General features: G+C 34.2%; 3 protein-coding genes across 3 annotated transcripts; 1 reads left to right on the forward strand and 2 right to left on the reverse strand.

Annotated features, from left to right (window-relative positions):
- Positions 1–372: 372 nt before the first annotated feature.
- ndufs8a (NADH:ubiquinone oxidoreductase core subunit S8a) lies at positions 373–3,968 on the reverse strand. The gene is made up of 7 exons (XM_059554417.1): positions 3,898–3,968; positions 3,062–3,118; positions 2,849–2,914; positions 2,681–2,770; positions 2,424–2,596; positions 1,846–1,974; positions 373–816 (listed from the first exon to the last, which is right to left on the reverse strand). The coding sequence occupies exons 2-7, from the start codon at positions 3,102–3,104 to the stop codon at positions 685–687; spliced, it is 633 nt and encodes a 210-aa protein (XP_059410400.1). The 5' UTR covers positions 3,105–3,118; positions 3,898–3,968; the 3' UTR covers positions 373–684.
- A 3,863-nt stretch (positions 3,969–7,831) lies between these two features.
- Positions 7,832–8,791, reverse strand: LOC132143836 (transmembrane protein 187-like). The gene has a single exon (XM_059554416.1). It carries the CDS (start codon positions 8,699–8,701, stop codon positions 7,931–7,933), a length of 771 nt encoding a protein of 256 aa, XP_059410399.1. The 5' UTR covers positions 8,702–8,791; the 3' UTR covers positions 7,832–7,930.
- Positions 8,792–10,373: 1,582 nt separating this feature from the next.
- LOC132143833 (uncharacterized) lies at positions 10,374–17,556 on the forward strand. The gene is made up of 5 exons (XM_059554412.1): positions 10,374–10,641; positions 11,070–12,077; positions 12,237–12,322; positions 15,526–16,033; positions 16,165–17,556. The coding sequence occupies exons 1-5, from the start codon at positions 10,621–10,623 to the stop codon at positions 16,276–16,278; spliced, it is 1,737 nt and encodes a 578-aa protein (XP_059410395.1). The 5' UTR covers positions 10,374–10,620; the 3' UTR covers positions 16,279–17,556.
- The last annotated feature ends 947 nt before the right edge of the window (positions 17,557–18,503 follow it).

Below are 18,503 nucleotides of genomic sequence, written 5' to 3' on the forward strand. Positions count from 1 at the left end.
TTGGACAGGGGATGTATTTATTAAATACGGTCCACAAGTATTTAGTCTTTGTACAGTACTCGCAAGGACAAATAAAATGTCTTTACCTGTAAGGATATAATGTGAGATATAGTCAACACAACTGTTGAAGTGGTTTTGTTTCTTATAACTCTTCATTTAAATCCAATGGATGTACACAATATGAAAGGAAGAAGGGTGAAAATGGGAAGGATGGATCTCCTGCCTCAAAATGTCAACATAACATTAGCCTCAAAGTAGTGCTTCATCCTTATGGTGGTTTTCAAGAATTACTGCCATCAGACTGTTTATTACACAACACACTTCAACATTTGCCGCGTGATGGTCATGCTGTGTTGAATGATGAGTCCAAACCACACTTTTAGATGAACACAGAAATGTTTCAATCTGAGGCACCACTTTAAGGCTGCTGTAGTTTACAGACACAAATGTGTGAACTTAATTTTAGGCCTGAGCATCTACATTATGCTCACACAGAAAGAAATTGAAAATGATGTGCATCTTCACAAAAAAGTCAGTCCCTGGGCTTTGAAAATATGTACTCAGCACAACAGTAACTGTCTTAAAGCGAATCTTCCATGTGCAATTGAAATTGTGATTACTGGTAAGAGAGCATGGTGAAGAGTATATAGTCACTGTGTTGAAATGACAGTCCATGACATTTATTTATCTGTAGAGATAGTCAGCTTGGATGTTGGCAGCGATCTCAGCCTCCCACTTGTCTCCATTGTTGAGGAGTTTCTCCTTGTTATAAAGCAGTTCCTCATGAGTCTCTGTGGAAAACTCAAAGTTGGGACCCTAAGAAAAAGACAGACAGGAAAAGGTGGACATTTACTCCAGTAGATCTGGTCATATAGAATGTATTCATCCTTATGGAGATTTTAATTAGACACTTTTAAACACCTGCTTATTTCATACATATGACTTCTCATGCTGTGCAATATCACTATAATTCTCCTAATAATTTAATGCACATTTTATAATATATGACCCTGGACCACAAAACCAGTCTTAAGTCGCTGGGGTATATTTGTAGCAATAGCCAACAAATACATTGTATTGGACAAAATTATAGATTTTACTTTTATGCCAAAAATCTTTAGGATATTAAGTAAAGATCATGCTCCATGAAGATATTTTGTAAATTTCCTACCGTAAATATCAAAACTTAATTTTTGATCAGTAATATGCATAGCTACGAACTTAATTTAGACAACTTTAAAGGCAATTTTCTCAATCTATTGATTTTTGTTTTGCACCCTCAGATTCCAGATTTTCAAATAGTTGTAACTCGGCTAAATATTGTCCTATCCTAACAAACCATGCATCAATAAAAAGCTTACTTGTTCAGCTTTTAGATTTCAAAGGTTTGGTTTTGTGGTCCTGGGTCACATATATACATTAGCATTTAAAAATTAGGGGTCAGCAACATTTCATTAAAGAAATGAATGCTATTATTCAGCAATGAAGCATAAATTTAATTAAAAATGACAGTAAAGAAATGTATAATGTTACAACAGATTTCCTTTTCAAAAATGCTGTTCTTTTAAACTTTCTGTTCATCAATGAATCTAGAAAAAAGTGATTTTATTTTCACAATTAAACTTGATCAAATAAAATGCAGCCTTGGTGAAAATAAAAGGTTTCTTTCAAAAACATTAAAAAAAATCTTACTGGCCCCACATTGTAGTGTTTATTTATTTATTTGTTTCCTCTACTGTGGGGTATTAACTTTGATAGCTTTTTCCTCAATTTCCACAGATTTGAAAGCATTCAGACTGTTAAAAGTCATGATGAGTAGTTGAAACGTGTGCTGACGATGCTCACCTCTACAATAGCATCCACAGGGCAGGCTTCCTGGCAAAAGCCACAATAGATGCATTTGGTCATGTCTATGTCATAACGCGTTGTTCTCCTGCTGCCGTCGGCACGAGGTTCTGCCTCAATTGTGATTGCCTAAGAGAGAGAGAGAAACATGGGGGTCACTTTGCACATTTAAATTAACTATTACTGTGCAAGTAATTAAACCTGCATGCAATTACTGCGTTCACACCAAGAATGATAATATACAATAACTATAAAGATATTGGCATCCACAACAGCGGATTATATTGTCTGTTTATTTTAAGTGCACGCTCTTCTGCTGCTTTTAATTCTTGAGCTCGTTATAGCAAGATTGATCTTGATTGGGTGTCAATGTTTGCATTGCTCATCAGCTGGAAAAAAAGTGATTCCAATGATATAGTTTCTCAGTGCCTTTATCATAACTGTGGTATGAGCTATTCTTTAATATCGAGAATGATTTTTAGAAAAATATCTTTATAGTTATCCTCCTTGGTGTGAACGGGCCTTTACACTGTCAAGTTATATTAGAATGAACAAGGCCAATCAGAAAGAAAGTATACCTGGGCTGGACAAATGGCTTCACAAAGTTTACATGCAATGCACCGCTCCTCTCCAGAGGGGTACCTGCGCAGCGCATGTTCCCCACGGAAACGAGGCGACAGAGGGCCCTTCTCGAATGGGTAGTTGATTGTGGCAGGTTCACGGAAAAGGTAGCTCATGGTCATTCCCAAACCTACATCAAGACAAACATCAGCTGGTACCTACTTTTAGCGTCATTTGTGTGATGTCTTTAAGGAAGTCTCATGTTGTTCCTGACCTCTGAACAGCTCGGTCCACAGAAGAGTCTGAGCCGCACGGTCCGTGATGGACTTCATATCTGTGGCGTCCTCCTGATCATTCACATACTCTGCATATAGAAAAATAGTGATGATGATGTAGGAAATGGTTTAATACCAGAACATATTTTGTACCACACGATACTTACTAATCCCTGCTCTGTGTGCAGACAGGCTGAGAGGACGTGCAAGATTTCGACTGGCCAGAATTGACCCTAAGTGGTAAGCAAATGATATAATCAGTCATCTGAGAAACAAGACTTTAATTTGATTTCATATACAGTCAAACTTAAATCTCACTGTATTTGCTGCTTTTTTTTAAACTCTTATATTGCTTCTGTTGTAATCATTTTTAGACTCACCTGGCCTGGATACGGTGTAGACCACACGTAACGCCGCAGACATCTCAGTGAAGTGCACTGTGAGTGAATCAGACAAAGATGAGGGATGGAAACTTGGGTTTGTTATATATATTTTCTCAGATTACAGCACTAAACGTACTTGAGAACATATACTATAAACTTTTAAACATCTAATTTTGAAATAATGGTAAGAAACAGGCTCATTCAAGACATTCAATATTGTTTTGCACTTTAATTGGGAGAAACAGTTACACAAAACAGTGTGCCACTGTTGTAACTTCCCCATACAGAACGTTAACAAGACCCCAAACATTGGTTCCGTTCAGATCGCGAGACAGCAGACACATAAAGGTCGTTACTTTAAAGCACCACATATAAATTTCCGCCATTTAATCTACAGAAAACATGTAACACGTCCAAAATAATAAAGCAACTGTTTGACTGGGGAACCCAGATATTGCCGGGCTGCAGCAAGTGGCTGAGAACAGAAGCTCAAGCATGTCCGTTTTAGCAGACTAACCTACTTAGCTTTCCACATATTAACCACTTGCTTTCTCCAATGTGCATTTACATATTTTATATTTGCCTAAGCATCTATAACTCTGTGTTTGTATTCAAAGTTAAATGCTGTCCGTGAGGTGTTTGCAGTAGCTTAGCCACAGGCTGATTTTCTCAAGGACTTTCAATGACTAAACTGCCATTATTCATATAACATTTATAGCAATGTTTGCGTTCCTAATATTGTATTGATTATATCGGTTCCACAAAAAACGGTGCATATTCATCCAAAAGATAGATAGCGAATGCAGAGAGTTTAAAAACCAGTTCACACTCACCGGACACTCGCTATTTGGCCTTCTCAACCAGAACAGCGGAAGATTGATGAAATGCACATGCAGAACGCCGGAAGTGAGGTATAAATATTATTTTTTTTACTAGATATAAGACAAAAAACATACTCAAAAAGATTGAAAAAAAAAATTAAGAAATATAAAATAAATTAAAAAAAAAAAAAACATAAATAATAATAAAAATAAATAATACAGTTAATAAAACCACCTTTATTATCAAAGTTATAATTTTCTAACCTTCTGACGTTTTGAAAATAGTTTTGGACTTGAGTGAGATAGGAGTTGATGAAATAAGATTTGCAGCTGTTTATATTGCTAAAATTAAATTTCAGAGGGATTCTTTTTCTTATACTATGAAATATGCTTCGAAGCCATTAGTGCTGTCACTGTGGAGAAAGCTGTATAAGTATTTGATGGTTAAAGCTTAATGAAGCAGGATCAGTTTAATTACAAAAAGCTGTGACATACGTCTCCACGTAATCGCTGTGTTCAGTGTTCTCTCTGTATCAAATATCCACAAAACAAAGTGTGAAGCTTTCTTTCTTCTAATTGTTTGGATTATCTGTAGGTCTCTGCTTAAGTGACAAGTCGATCACCTTTACACACAATTCTCTCTGTCATGTTCTGTGATGAAGATAAATCTGTGCTGTTTCATTGACTGACCTGCTCAAGTCACAGAGTGAAGGCTGATGTATATATATATATATATATATATATTTTTTTTTTTTTTTTAATTTCAATGCTAAATTGAATCCTTATTTCTGAATAATATTCTGATTAATTTCAGTGAACACTTCAGATAATATAACAGAATCAGAGGAGAATTATTGGTCCAGAACTGAGTAGTCCTCACCACTGATATGGTACTGGGTGTTTTGGGAAATGGTTTGGTTTGGATAGTCAAAGTTGTGGTAAGAATAATATATAATTTTATAAAATAATATATCATTTTATTTAAAAAAGAAAACAAATGAAAAAATAAGGGATGCAATCAGTTTTAAAATGCAATGCCTCATGCCTTTATTTAATTTAATTAAATTTTTTTTTTTGCTGTCTCACAGTGTAAAGACCATTTTCAATGCCTTTACTGGCTGCCACTTTTCAGTCTCACACTCTCAGATTTCCTCTGCTCCATCCTCATAATCTGTGGCTCCCTCTTTGCTGTGCTGAGTGAAGGTCAGATTTCTCAGTGGTGTGAGATGGTGAGCCTGCTAAAGTTCACCTTCATCACCTCTTCCATTGGAAGCATAGGTATGGCTGTAACAAGGCACAATTGACCTCTGTGGGATATCTCTTATACTGATTTCATTTTAATTAACAATAAAGAACAATAAATAAACACCTTATTGTACACCTGAATGGTTGCAGGAGGGTGCATTGGATCCTGTACTCTGTCGTAGCTTCCATTTGAATAATTTTGAAGAAAAGAAAAGTTCAGAAATGTATACAACTGGATGTTTTTATATTTCTACAAGCAATGTTATGATTAGTTATAACATTTTATGGTTTAAAAGTTTTTCTTTTTTTAGTTAATATTACACTTTAATTATGGTACATTAGAAAAAGTGTTTGTGTCTTAAAAAGTTATCAACAAATAAGTTTTGTCCAAATAATTTTTTTTTATCTGCGTTAATGTCATCAGCTTATATTTAATTACTGGTAAATATAAAATATAAAAAGTTATTATTTGGTTACTTAAAAATTCTTAATATTATTTAAGAAAGTCTTTAAAAATTTAGTTTCATTGACTTTTTATTATTATTACTAGGATGATTTAGAAAAGTTATTCTAAAACCTGAAAATGAACTTCTCATTTGTGTCTTAAAATAATCAATAAATGATAAAAAACAGTTATCAATAGAAGAGGTATAAGTCGCAATCTTCTTTGCTTGAGATTGTTTACTAGTTTCATTATTAAAATGAAATGTTTGTTATTATTATTTGGTTACATAAAAAGGGTTATATTTATATTATATTATTAAATATATTTTTAGAACTTCCACAAGAACATCATTTATTTGAAATCGAAAACTTTTGTAACATTATATGTGTCTTTTACTGTCACTTTTAATCAATTGAATGTGCCTTGCTGAATAAAAGTATATACTAAAATATACAGTGTGTGTATATATATATATATATATATTTCAGTTATTTCACAATAATACCATTATTTTCTTCTTACATACATGGGTTAGATACATCTTAGATACATGGGAATTCCTTCCAAATGCAAAAAGCTGTCTGTTCTCATGGCGGTGGCATGTGTAGCATCATGGTGCACTGGAGCTATATTTGGAGCGGTACCAGTTGTCTATGACTGGATAAAGTGAATGAAGATGCTTAGAAATGCTCACAATTTAGACATCAACATGACTTCTCACTATACTCTGCATGCCATTTTCAGGTATGATCCAGCAGAAATGCTGTGTGCAGTTTTCTGGGAAAGCAGTTACTCTAACATGCTGGTTTACATCCTCTGTGCCTTCTCCATCTCCATCTCCATTCCATTTCTCCTCATACTCTCCTGACTTGTGCTGACTATGGGAAAGGCTGTTACAGGTTTGTAGAGTTGAAAGTAGTAAACATAGAATGCTGTAAGATTTCATATGGATTTTCAAAGGAATAGTTCATTCAAAAATGAAAATGTGCTAAAAATGTACTCAACCTCAGTCCATTCAAGAGTTTGTTTCATCATTAAAATAGATTTGGATAAATTTATCATTACATCACTTACTCACCAGTGGATCCTCTGCAGTGAATGGGTGCCGTCAGAATGAGAGGCAAGCAGATGATAAAAACATCACAATAATCCAAACAAACATGAAGCTTTTTGCTCCACAAGGCATTAAATGATGGACTGGAGTTGTGTGAATTATTGTGATGTTTTTATCATCTGTTTGGCCTTTCATTCTGATGGCACCCATTCACTGCATTGGTGATTCGATCCATTGGTGAGCAGGTGATATACCGGTAATGCAAAATTTCTCCCATTTCTCAATTTTTCTGTCATAATTAAATATCCAAATTTTATCTAGCCAGGGTGACCTGTCCACTATCACGCCACTGCTAGTGATCTTGTATCTGCTCTACTGTGCTCCATTTGCTGCATCCGAGGTGAGAAAAATCTGTTAGTGTGGAATCATTTTCTGTTTTGTTAATTTTTTAGGAGTCAAAGGATTGATGTGAATGTGATTTTCCATGTTAACAATTCCGTTTTATTCTTGTTTTGTCAGTTGGTTCTCCTTGGAAGGCTTGATTTGTCCCCATCCCCTGAATGGCTGCGATCACTATCTTCAGTAATGGCATTTCTGGACTGTGGTTTAGACCCCTTAATCTACTGCACAAATAAAGACTTCCGAAAAGTGAGCAGTACTCATACTGTTCTTGAACAAAAGGAGATCAACTTTTCCCAAACCAGTGCTGACTGGCATTACAAGGTTTGAAATATGATATATGATTATATATATGATAAACTGTATTTTCTATCACCCTACACCTAAACCTACCCCTACTATTGGCAATTTTTGAATTTCATAAAACACCATTTTGTAGGTTTTTGTATTCTTTTGATCTACGGGGACACAGAAAGTGTCTGCATAAACCATGTTTACATTGTAGTACCCATGTCATTATACACATTTGTGTGCTCATAAACCATACCAGTACACACATGAACACATACACACAATTAAATGCCTGAAATAGTGAGTTTGCATACACACATACACACACACACACACACACACACACACACAGTAGGCCTATATTTACTTGATAATACTGTATTCTAAGAGATGAAATCCAAGTATTTCACATATTTAGCAGTTTTTTTCTTAAAAATCTATTAATTACAAAGTTATGACACTGTTTTGAACATAAAGCTGAACAGAGAAGATCGAGCATCAAATTAATTTGATCACATTAAACGTTAGAATGAGAACATGTCAGTTACATAATCTTATCTTCGTACATGTTATGTTCATTGCCTTATTCAACTGAATAAATGTATGTACATTTATGAAGAGCGCTTGTGTGTATTTTCACTAAGGCGAGTGAGAAAACAAAAGCTGTAATGAAACTGCAAAATGTCGCAAACTTTGGACCAGAAATGTCCAGTAAGATTTTGAAACACCCAGTACTGTGCAAGAGAATGATCCAGAAGCTTGAGAGCCACGAAACCAGCGCAAGACAGCAGGGCCAAGCAGAGGTAGCGCATGGACGCAGTGTCTCCGAGCTTCACCTGCGCTCGGGCGCCTTTGAACACGGCGAAGGCGATGTGACCACCCAGGGCTACTTCAAACCCCCGGTCGTGAAAGAGCGCCAGTCCATAGCTGAGGACAGAGCACGATTCCACCATCAAGGCGTAACGGGACGACCAGTCTTTGTCAACGACATGACACCAGACCAGCACCCACGCAAAAATAGGTAAAGTGAACCACTGGTCCAAAACAGAGGGCGCGCGCCGCAAGGTGGCCAAGCGGACCCACTGCACCGGTCCATAGGCCACTGACATGAGCGCGAACACGTCTTTGGTGTAGACGGCTGCACAGGTGTCTCTATTGTCTGACATCGGTTGAAAGATCCAGTAGATACCTAATAATATGTATCCCAAGTTTATCAGACAGTTAAACGGCATGGACAAGAAAGCAGGAAGGCTGTCGACTTTCCTTTCCGCATAGTGATCATACGTGACATCCACCAAAACTTTGTCGAAAATGTGAGTGTTTGCAAGCGCAATGCAAAGCAGGAAGGGTATGAGAACGTGGACGAGCGCTGACATTGCCATTTTCTAATAAAAAATAGACAGTCCGGTTCAAAAGGACAGTAGCAAATCGCGTGGAATTTACAGAGTACAAAACAGTGGTTGTTTTCCGGATTCTAGATCACGTGACGACCACTGTAGTCTTTCATTGGTTATGACGGAGCTGGGAATTCTGTTCAACCATTCTGCTCATACTAGTTTTGTATAATGCAGTATGTATAAAGGCTATCTGTGTACAGTGAGCATATTTCCCGTATATGGAATAGCCCAGAGTTGCAAAACTCAGTTCCTGTAAAGCATCTAAAACACCCAGTCCTTTAGGTTTACTGGAAAACTACAAAAAGTCCTACTACAATCAGGTCTCTCAGGCTTACTGGAATCTGAAGTTGCAAAAAAATAAATAAATAAATAAAATAAGTTCTTAGCAATGCATATTAATTTAAAAATTATGTTTTTATATATTTACGGTAGGAAATATACAAAATATTGTCATGGAACATGAGCTTTATTTCATATCCTAAAGATTTTTGATTAAAAAAAAGTAAATAATTTTGACCCATACAATGTATTGTTGGCTATTGCTATGAATATGCTTGTGCTACTTATGACTGGTTTTGTGCTCCAGGGTCAATATGCAAAATATGCAAGCCATGTAAATCAATGAAATCAAGTTACATTAAAATTTTATTACACTCCAAATTATTTAATGGGGTTGAAAAAAAAGTACAAAATATTTATTCATACTCTCATCCGGTAAATCATGAACACTTTGGAAAGTAACAGGGCCTTTTAATATTGGAAAGCCTTTGAATCAAAAAGGTTGAGAACGACAGGATACTATTTACAGCACAGTATACAGTAAGCAGTGTAAACATGTTCTCACTGTGGATGAGTGGATGTGTATATGAACACGTATCTATCTGTGAAAGTATGCTGAGATATGTGTTTATATATGAAAGCATACACATGAGTCATTAGAGTTAATTTACGATCAAGATTGTAGTCCAAAGATTAAATGGAAATTCCCAGAAGGAATTCTGCAGACATTCCTGTTTGTTAAGTTTGTCTTGACCAATACACTTTCTTCTAGCTGGCCAGTCCTCCTGCAATGACAAAAGGTTTCTTTGGCATTCCTTGTCTTGAATTCTCTATGTTTTTTTTTCAAAGAGATGTTTCCTGCTTTTCTGTTTACAGTACAAACTGGAATCTACTGAGTGGAATTTCTGAGTGTTCATTTTAATTCTCGTTTTATTTTTATTTTAGTTTAAGTTTGAGTCATTTTGTGCTCTTGTCATTTTTCTTAAACATATTTATGGAATGTTACAGTCCTGTTCCAAATGTACACCCTAGGTTTATTATTAAATTTTTAGTACAGGCATTATTACATAGGCATATAACTGGATTATTAGTACATAGGCATATAACTGGATTATTAGTACATAGGCATATAACTGGGTAATATTAGGTACTGACCCAGAATGCTTGAATCTATGAAAAATAATAGTGTTATGACACATTCCCACTGTGTTTAAACTATGGTCAGGTTTTATTGAGTTAATATTTGACAGTTTCCTTGCCTCTATGTATTACAATCAGCTGCATATTTTAATATAAACACTTTAATGCTAATCTATTTAATGATATCAGCACCGAGCTATTTAATGTAGACTTAATATTTTATGCTGTGTACATTCAAGGTTAAAAGAAGGTGTAATGTGAGATCAAATTTAGAAAACAGGTTAAGGCAGTACAGAAATGCTAGACTATAAAAGGAAGAAGGCAGTGACTGAGAGACACAAGTACAAGGTGCCTCACACAGATTGCACAATTGCTTTGTGTGTGCTATTGATTGGTTTGAAGAAAAGAAACCATAAGGTTTAATACACTTCAGACTGATGAAGCAATGCTGGATATAACTTGAAGGATGAATGAAATGAGAGACTATGGAGGAACAAACAGCAAAGGTATGAAAAATAGATGCATGATGTAATAGATAAGATTCCTTTGCAAAAAAGCATTTAAGTTTTTAAAGAGCACAAAAAGATCAAATATGATAAGATTTGTATGATATATAATATATATGGGATGTAAATAGGATGTCACAAATATTGAAAAAAAAATAATACAAAGTAGTACTACAAGTACTAAAACACTCTTAAAAGTAAAGGTTTGTTTGGCATCAATGGAACCTTTAACATTCATGGAATCTTTCCGTTGCACATAAAGTTTGTTATAGTGGAAAATGTTGCTTTAGATTATCAAAATGTTAATAAAAAAGGTATATTTATAAGAACTGTTCAGTGAAAGTGCTTAATGCCATAAACTATGTCATAAATGCCATAATAATGCCATAACCTAATATTATAAGAACATAATGTCTCTTTTCATGCAGAGCGATGTGAGAAATGGTGTGCGGAATGATATTCCACGACTGCAGTCTATGCTGGCAAAACTTAATCTAAAACACAAACATCCCAAAACAGACAATGTTAAATTAAACCCAGATACAGCCTGTAAAAGTATGTTTTACCATTATCTGGAGACTGAAGAAGGAATACAAAATGAAGAAGACAGGAAAGATAGCAGAGTCGGGTATGATGAAGATGAGGAGCAACCAACTAGGAGTTCTGAAACAGAAGATGGAAATGAAGCTGTTGAAAAGGTCAAAGAGCATCCAGATGCGTTTCCTAAATGGGAGAGGAAGAGTTTATTCCCTGTCTCTTTGTCCATAGAAACTCAGGTGGCAAAATTAAGTTATCAGCCAAAAGAAAGTGAGCCTTTGGAGGACAAAAAGAGCAAAGAGATGGAAAAGCATGTGGATGGAGCTTCATTATTGCCTAACAATCAATCTCAAGAAACATCTGAAGACACATCTAACCTCTCTGTGTCCTCAGATAAAGTGGACTTTGCACAGGTGGGGTTGAAGCATGAACCACTAGATGAACCTTGTTGTGGTTCTTCAAAACAGTATTTCAGTATGGATACAAGCAGGGTTCTAACCCATCAAACAGCTGTGAATGTTACAAGCAAGACAACAAGGTCCACTTCAGATTCAGTAACCCAGGAATCCAGTAAATCCTTTAATCCAGTAAAGGAAGAGAGACCCCTCTCAGCTCCAAGTATTTCAAACCTATGGGAATATGAAAAGTATGAAGATTTTGCAAATACAATGCCAGCCGAAAGCTTCAGCAAAGCTGCTAAGATTTTGGGACAGGTTCATTCAGGCATGAGCATCGGAAATGTGGAACACGACAACTCGCTCACCAAAACGCAAAAGAAAGGAGGGAAAAACAAAATGAAGATTCTTATTCAAAAACTGATGGAACATCTTAAAGATAAAAATTATTCTGAGCACAATGGCAGAGGGAGCACCCAAGACAGTATGGAAGAAGGACAAAACGTATGTTTACTTCCTCATACTTCTATGACAGATCTCTTACACTAAGAATGAACGTAAATCAATGTTGTGACTTATAATGAACTTTTTTAGTTCATATTAACTATTGCACTTTTCACTGGGAAGTTTTTCAAACCTAAATCCCAATAATTGACCTTGCAGCTGAATTCCTTGGAGGTGGAAGCCGAGGCTCAAGATATTCCACCACCACTTCCACCGAAAATGGGGAAATATGTTTTCTTAGAAAGGTGGGACATGCTAAACACAACCATTAGTGTTGTGTTATGTCAGTATTATTTCTATACTGTTATGGTATTTGTTCATTTTAATTCTCATTTTATTTTAATTTTAGTTTAAGTTTGAGTCATTTTGTGCTCTTGTAATTTTTCTTTAAAATATTTATTGAATGCTACAGTCCTGTTCCTAATGTACACCCTAGGATTATTAGTACATTTTTAGTACATAGGCACTATTACATAGGCATATAACTGGATTATTAGTACATAGGCATATAACTGGGTAATATTAGGTACTAAACCAGAACCTATCCTAGACCTAACCTTAATCTTATATGTAGTATTTTCTTAGAAATTTCTTACATTGCAAGTACACGTACTGTAAAATAAAGTGCAACAAAAATATTTGTAAATAGCTTTACTTTATTTAATATTTAATTTCATATTCATTTCAATTAACTAAAATGATTCTGAATAGATTTAGGTTTAGTTTATGACAACAACACTGCAAACCACATTTTTAGATTATGGAGAGGTACTTTTGATAGAACAATTATACATTTCAGATGAGAAACAGCAAAATTATATACTATATAGACATTTCTTTTCGGCATATGCATATTAACTTTTACGTTTTTCCACTTGAAACTTGGTTTTACAAAATCTACAACACTTCCTTGATTGTAGCATTGCCTAGTCAACCTAATTATAAATCAGAGCACTTATTTCTAGTTCTGTGACATTCCTTTTATCTGAAGTGACAGAACAAATCAAACACAAACATGCACATTGTAATAGAGAGCTGGGTTAAACTTTATTTTAAGGTGTACTTGTTACAGTGTACGTAATTATACATTTAAGTACTGAGTAAAGGGTTATTAATTAACTACAGTACATATACTACATGGTTAGGGTAAGGGTTTGACTTTTGGTTACTTGCATACAATTATGCATAATTTATTGTTATTATAATAGTATATGTAACTTGGGTAACACTTTAAAATAGGGATCCTTCGTTAATGAATAACTACACAGGAACAAATGAGTAACACAATATTAACAATCTAGTAACTACAATTAACTAACAAGTAACTCTGATTAACGAATTAGTAAGTAATAGCACACAGATTTAAGTGGTAGTTCACTATTAACTAATCAATAACTACTATTTTTTAATACTTCACAGAAAACTACTGATTTTTTTTTACAGATTTAAGTGGTAGTTCACTAATAACTAATCAATAACTATTAATTCCTATAGAAGTATGTAGTAACACTTGAGTCATTACTAGTTAGTTAACATGATCTTCACTTTAGAATACGGATCCAAATAATTAGTAGTTCCTATAGAGGTATGTAGTAACACTTGAGTCATTACTAGTTAGTTAACATGATCTTCACTTTAGAATACGGATCCAAATAATTTGTAAGTCCTATAAAAGTATGCATTAACACTTGAGTCATTACTAGTTATCATGATTCCATGCTGTAGTTACTAATGAAGAGCCAACCCGAAAGGGTAGAATCATCTAATCATTCACAGGATATATATACACACACATATTTACATATGTATATATATATCTATACATATGAACAAAGAGACATACATAAAAACAATTTTGAGAGGTAGGTTAAATAATAAAATAACTGGTATTTGGATGGCTGATGACTCAGTATGTTCCAGTACTCACCATGATGAGTCTAGTTATTCAAACCCAGTCCAGAGGAATTCCGGAAAATCGGCCACAGGGTAAGTGTTCCAGACAAGTGCATTTATAAAAACAATTCTTAAAAATTATTTAGTTTATGAATAGTTCTCTAAAAGACAGCAGTGCATAGGCTAATTATTGACAGCTTTCCCAAATCATAAGTCTGCTACGCTACTACATATTGATAATTAGTGTACAGTATATAGCAGTAATGTTAATCTAGTGCTAGTAATTTTTCCTGCATTGTGTTATTAAGTTTTGCATGAATTGTGAATTTTTTTCATTATTTCTCTGGGAAGTATTAAAAAATTGTAGTTATTGATTAGTTATTAGTGAACTACCACTTAAATCTGTAAAAAATTCAGTAGTTCTCTGGGAAGTATTAAAAAAATAGTAGTTATTGATTAGTTAATAACTACCACTTAAATCTGTGTGCTATTACTTACTAATTCGTTAATCAGAGTTACTTGTTAGTTAACTGTAGTTACTAGATTGTTAACATTGTGTTACTCATTTGTTCCTGTGTAGTTATTCATTAACGAAGGATCCGTATTTTAAAGTGTTACCGTAACTTGTAACAAGGACTCTTAAAATAAAGTGTTACTGAGATCTGTTTCTCCTGCTCTTTAATACTGCATGTTAGTCAACATAAAATGAGACTCCTAAACAAGGAAAACCTGTTAAAGTGAACCGCAATGATCTTTCAGGGGATTAACAAGGGAAATATGTAGCCTACTTTGCACACTAAGTGCATTGTTAATGGGATACTCCACCCCAAAATGAAAATGTTGTTATAAATCACTTACTCTCATGTCGTTCCAAACCCGTAAAAGCTTCGTTCGTCTTCGGAACACAATTTAAGATATTTTGGATGAAAATGCTCTTTTCTGTCAGCCGCGCCATTCGCTTCAAGGATGTGCTGTTTTCTTCCAAATCAATGCATAAATACACGTAGAAACAGCGCATCCTTGTGGTGCAGCTGACACAGAAGCGCATAGGCAGTTTGAGTGATGTTGAGAGACACAGAGGAGACAAGTTGTTGACAAAGGAATTGTTGAATAAAGTCGTTATTTTAGTTTTCTCTGTGTACAAAAAGTACTCTCGTCACTTCATAATGTTACAGTTGAACCACATGGCAAATTAACTATTCTGACGATTTTTTTTTTATACTTTTCTGGTCCTTGACAGTGTAATTTAATTGGCAGTCTATGGGACAGTCTCAAGCCTCCCGGTTTCCATCCAAAATGCCGTAAATTGTGTTCCAAAGATGAACGAAGCTTTTACTGGTTTGGAACAACATGAGATGACATGATTAATGACATCATTTTCATTTTGGGGTGGAGTATCCCTTTGATTAAAATCACTGTATCATACTTTGAGGGAAAAAGTTTGAATTTACAAATAATCCAAAGATTTTTTTTTTTTACGTAAAACCATCAAAGCTGTGCTTCAAATTCAGTTAACTTATTATATTGATCTAATATTTCTTGTCTTTCCGAGCAGAAGATGTACCCTAAAAGACTTCAAACTCAATCTTGAACCGATCAACTTAATGGAAGAAATATTCACAGGCAGTGAATGGCTCAGTTACTTGCCCATCAAAGAAAGTCCAGTTGAGAAAGACACTAGTGATCAGTCAATGACAAATGATGTTCTCCAACCAGAAAAGGACATTCGGCTCGATGTTCCTCCTCCAACAGCAGAGCAGGACCAGTCAGAGGACATGAAGACACCAGAGGAGGACCAGTCAGAGGACACGAAGGTCAATCAAGAGAAAAGTGTAGCAAAATTGAACAGTGACTTCGATGTAAAACAAGTGGAATTGGATGCAAACATATTTGCTATACCTAAGGCACTGCTAACAAACAATGCAAAACAAAAAATGGCTTGTGAGTCAAACAAATCAGATGATGTCAATAACTGTGTGAATATGTATATTATTCCCAAAAATGACTTACCATTAATGAAAAGAAAGGCATCAGATGGTCCGCTGGACTTATCAACAGTCAAGGTGGGGAACACTTTTGTACATTTTCTGTAGTGAAAGTAACTGGAATTTTGTTAATATATGAGAGATTTTTGTTTTAGCTTTAGATTATCTTAATAAGTGGAATAAATTGCAAAAAAAATTCTCTCTCCCAGTCATTTGAGTTGCTGGACAATTCTGCCCTTAAGAGTCGAATTCGTCTTAGCAAAAAGAGACACCACCGACCACCTAAAAAGCAAAAAAAAAAAAAAAAGGTAAGAAGAAGCTGAGGAGAGTTGGTATGAATTTACTGAATGAAAGCAATAAGCATGACAAATTTTTTTCACTCGTTTTCTAGTAAAAACAGAAAAGTTGAGTGGCATATTCTACAAGATTCCCCAAGTAATACTGAATAAATCTCCTGTCAGCACATCTCCAACACATAACAGCATTCCCTTTTCCACATCTCCTCCTCTGCATTTACCATCACGTCCATACCACTCCTGATCATACCAGATCCATCATCTGCATTTGTCAGGTCAGTAAAGTCACAGCAGAAGTCATTTTGAAACCCAAAGCAATCTACAAACTGAGAAAGACCATATTACATCAAATCTATTACACTGTTCATGTGATCATTGTATTAATAGTGTGCCTAGTTTAATACTTCCTTGTTAGATTAAAAGATACCTCGACTGTTAATACTGGAAAATTACTGGTGTGCAAAAGATGGGGGACATTACAGTGGATAATCCATTTGCTAGAAAGAACTAACCTTTTTCACATAATTCAGTCATTAATGTAATGATTTGCTGTCAATATACCACTGCTGATGAACTGTAAAGCACAGTAAATATTTTTATAGTCCTTATTATTATGCAATTATGCAAAATACCCCATGTAATATTATCATTTGATATCATATGTGTGTCTTTTGCTGTCTTTAGACTCCACTAATGAATTGTATTGAATTGTAAATCACCAACATGTATCAAAATGTGTTTTCGCTTGCATCTGTTGAGTTCTTCCCTGAATTCAGTTTTGTGCTAATGAGAATTCTATCTAATGAAATATTGTATTCAAGTATTACTGGATGACTATCCCAAAAAATCTCAAGCTGTTTCAACTAATCATTATTTAGTTCCACAGAAATGTTATGTTCAGTCATTTTCTGACTTAAAAGTGTTATCTGAATTGTTATTTTTTAGTTTGCTCAACCTTTACTGAACTATATTTATAGTCCACACAGCTAAAATGTTTTAATTGTCAAACATTTAGAGAACTACAGCAATTTATCTCAGTTAAAATATAACCATTTACTCCATGTGTTTTATATGATTAAATTGTTAAACATGATTAACTGGTGTTTATCAATCACTACCCTTGTGAAAAAGAAGTGCACTTAAGTATACTTTTATAAAGTGTACTTATTGTGGAAATAATATACTTTAAAATAACACACATAAATGCTAATTAAATATTTTATTTTCGCCGCTTAAGTACATTGTATTTGTAATTAATTTCAAATGTATCACATTTTAAAGTAATATTAAATGCAATAAGTTGAACTTTTGAGTGATTTTTTTCAAAAACTTAAGTGGGACTTATGTGGCACTTTTTAGTACATCTTTGTATGTAAAATTATATGTTCCTAATTGCTTCTAGTGTCTTTAAAATATGCTTAAAGTGTACTATTAATGTATTGACATGCAATGTGAACTAAAATACACTTTAATGTCAGTTAACAATACACTCAAGTGTGAATTAAATGTAATGTTTTTGACCACGTAAATGCATATTATTTGTAATTAATATATATCAATATTACAATATAATATATTAATATTAATATATATAACATACATTACAATTTAAAATTACATTAATTGCATTTAGTTTAACTTTTGAGTGATATTTTTGAACCACTTAAGTGGGACTTTAGTATATTTTATATTTGATTTGAACTATGGTAAATATGTACTTCTGAATAAGCAATTAATGTGAACTAAAATATACTTCAATGTCATATATCTCTGGCAAAAAAAGTAGAAATTTAGTATATTAAATAATAATAATAATAATAACCTCTTAATAACCTTGTTACAATCAAAGCAAAAACTAAATACTAAACCCTCTACAATGATTGACAAATCAATCTCTAAAACAAATACACAAAAATGCTTTTTGCCGATGCACAAGAAAAACCCAACACTATACAGTTACAACACTTCAACTCACTTATTAGAAACAATGCTAATTTCACCATCATGGAAAACATAATTCTGTAAGATTACACATCTTACAGAATTATGTTTTCCATGATGGTGAAATTAGCATTGTTTCTAATAAGTGAGTTGAAGTGTTGTAACTGTATAGTGTTGGGTTTTCTCAAAAAAAGAAACCTGTTTCCTCATCGGGGACCTAAAAATGTCCACAAGGTCAAAATTTACTGGTATCACTATACTTGTGGAGTCATTTGGTCGCCATAATATATAGGATTACTAACACACATTTA

The sequence above is a fragment of the Carassius carassius genome, chromosome 7 (assembly GCF_963082965.1).
Source record: "Carassius carassius chromosome 7, fCarCar2.1, whole genome shotgun sequence".
Classification (NCBI taxonomy): Eukaryota; Metazoa; Chordata; class Actinopteri; order Cypriniformes; family Cyprinidae; genus Carassius; species Carassius carassius.

What these genes read in the sequence shown, in the direction of transcription:
- LOC132143836 (XM_059554416.1), bottom strand. Translation starts at nt 8,701, where the DNA reads ATGGCAATGTCAGCGCTCGTCCACGTTCTCATACCCTTCCTGCTTTGC.
- LOC132143833 (XM_059554412.1), top strand. Translation starts at nt 10,621, where the DNA reads ATGGAGGAACAAACAGCAAAG. An exon ending in TGGAGGAACAAACAGCAAAG is followed by an intron (nt 10,642 to 11,069) that starts GTATGAAAAATA and finishes CTTTTCATGCAG; the next exon opens with AGCGATGTGAGAAATGGTGT. An exon ending in AAATATGTTTTCTTAGAAAG is followed by an intron (nt 12,323 to 15,525) that starts GTGGGACATGCT and finishes CTTTCCGAGCAG; the next exon opens with AAGATGTACCCTAAAAGACT.
- ndufs8a (XM_059554417.1), bottom strand. Translation starts at nt 3,104, where the DNA reads ATGTCTGCGGCGTTACGTGTGGTCTACACCGTATCCAGGCCAG. An exon ending in GTGGACCGAGCTGTTCAGAG is followed by an intron (nt 2,597 to 2,680) that starts GTCAGGAACAAC and finishes GTCTTGATGTAG; the next exon opens with GTTTGGGAATGACCATGAGC. An exon ending in AAGCCATTTGTCCAGCCCAG is followed by an intron (nt 1,975 to 2,423) that starts GTATACTTTCTT and finishes TCTCTCTCTTAG; the next exon opens with GCAATCACAATTGAGGCAGA.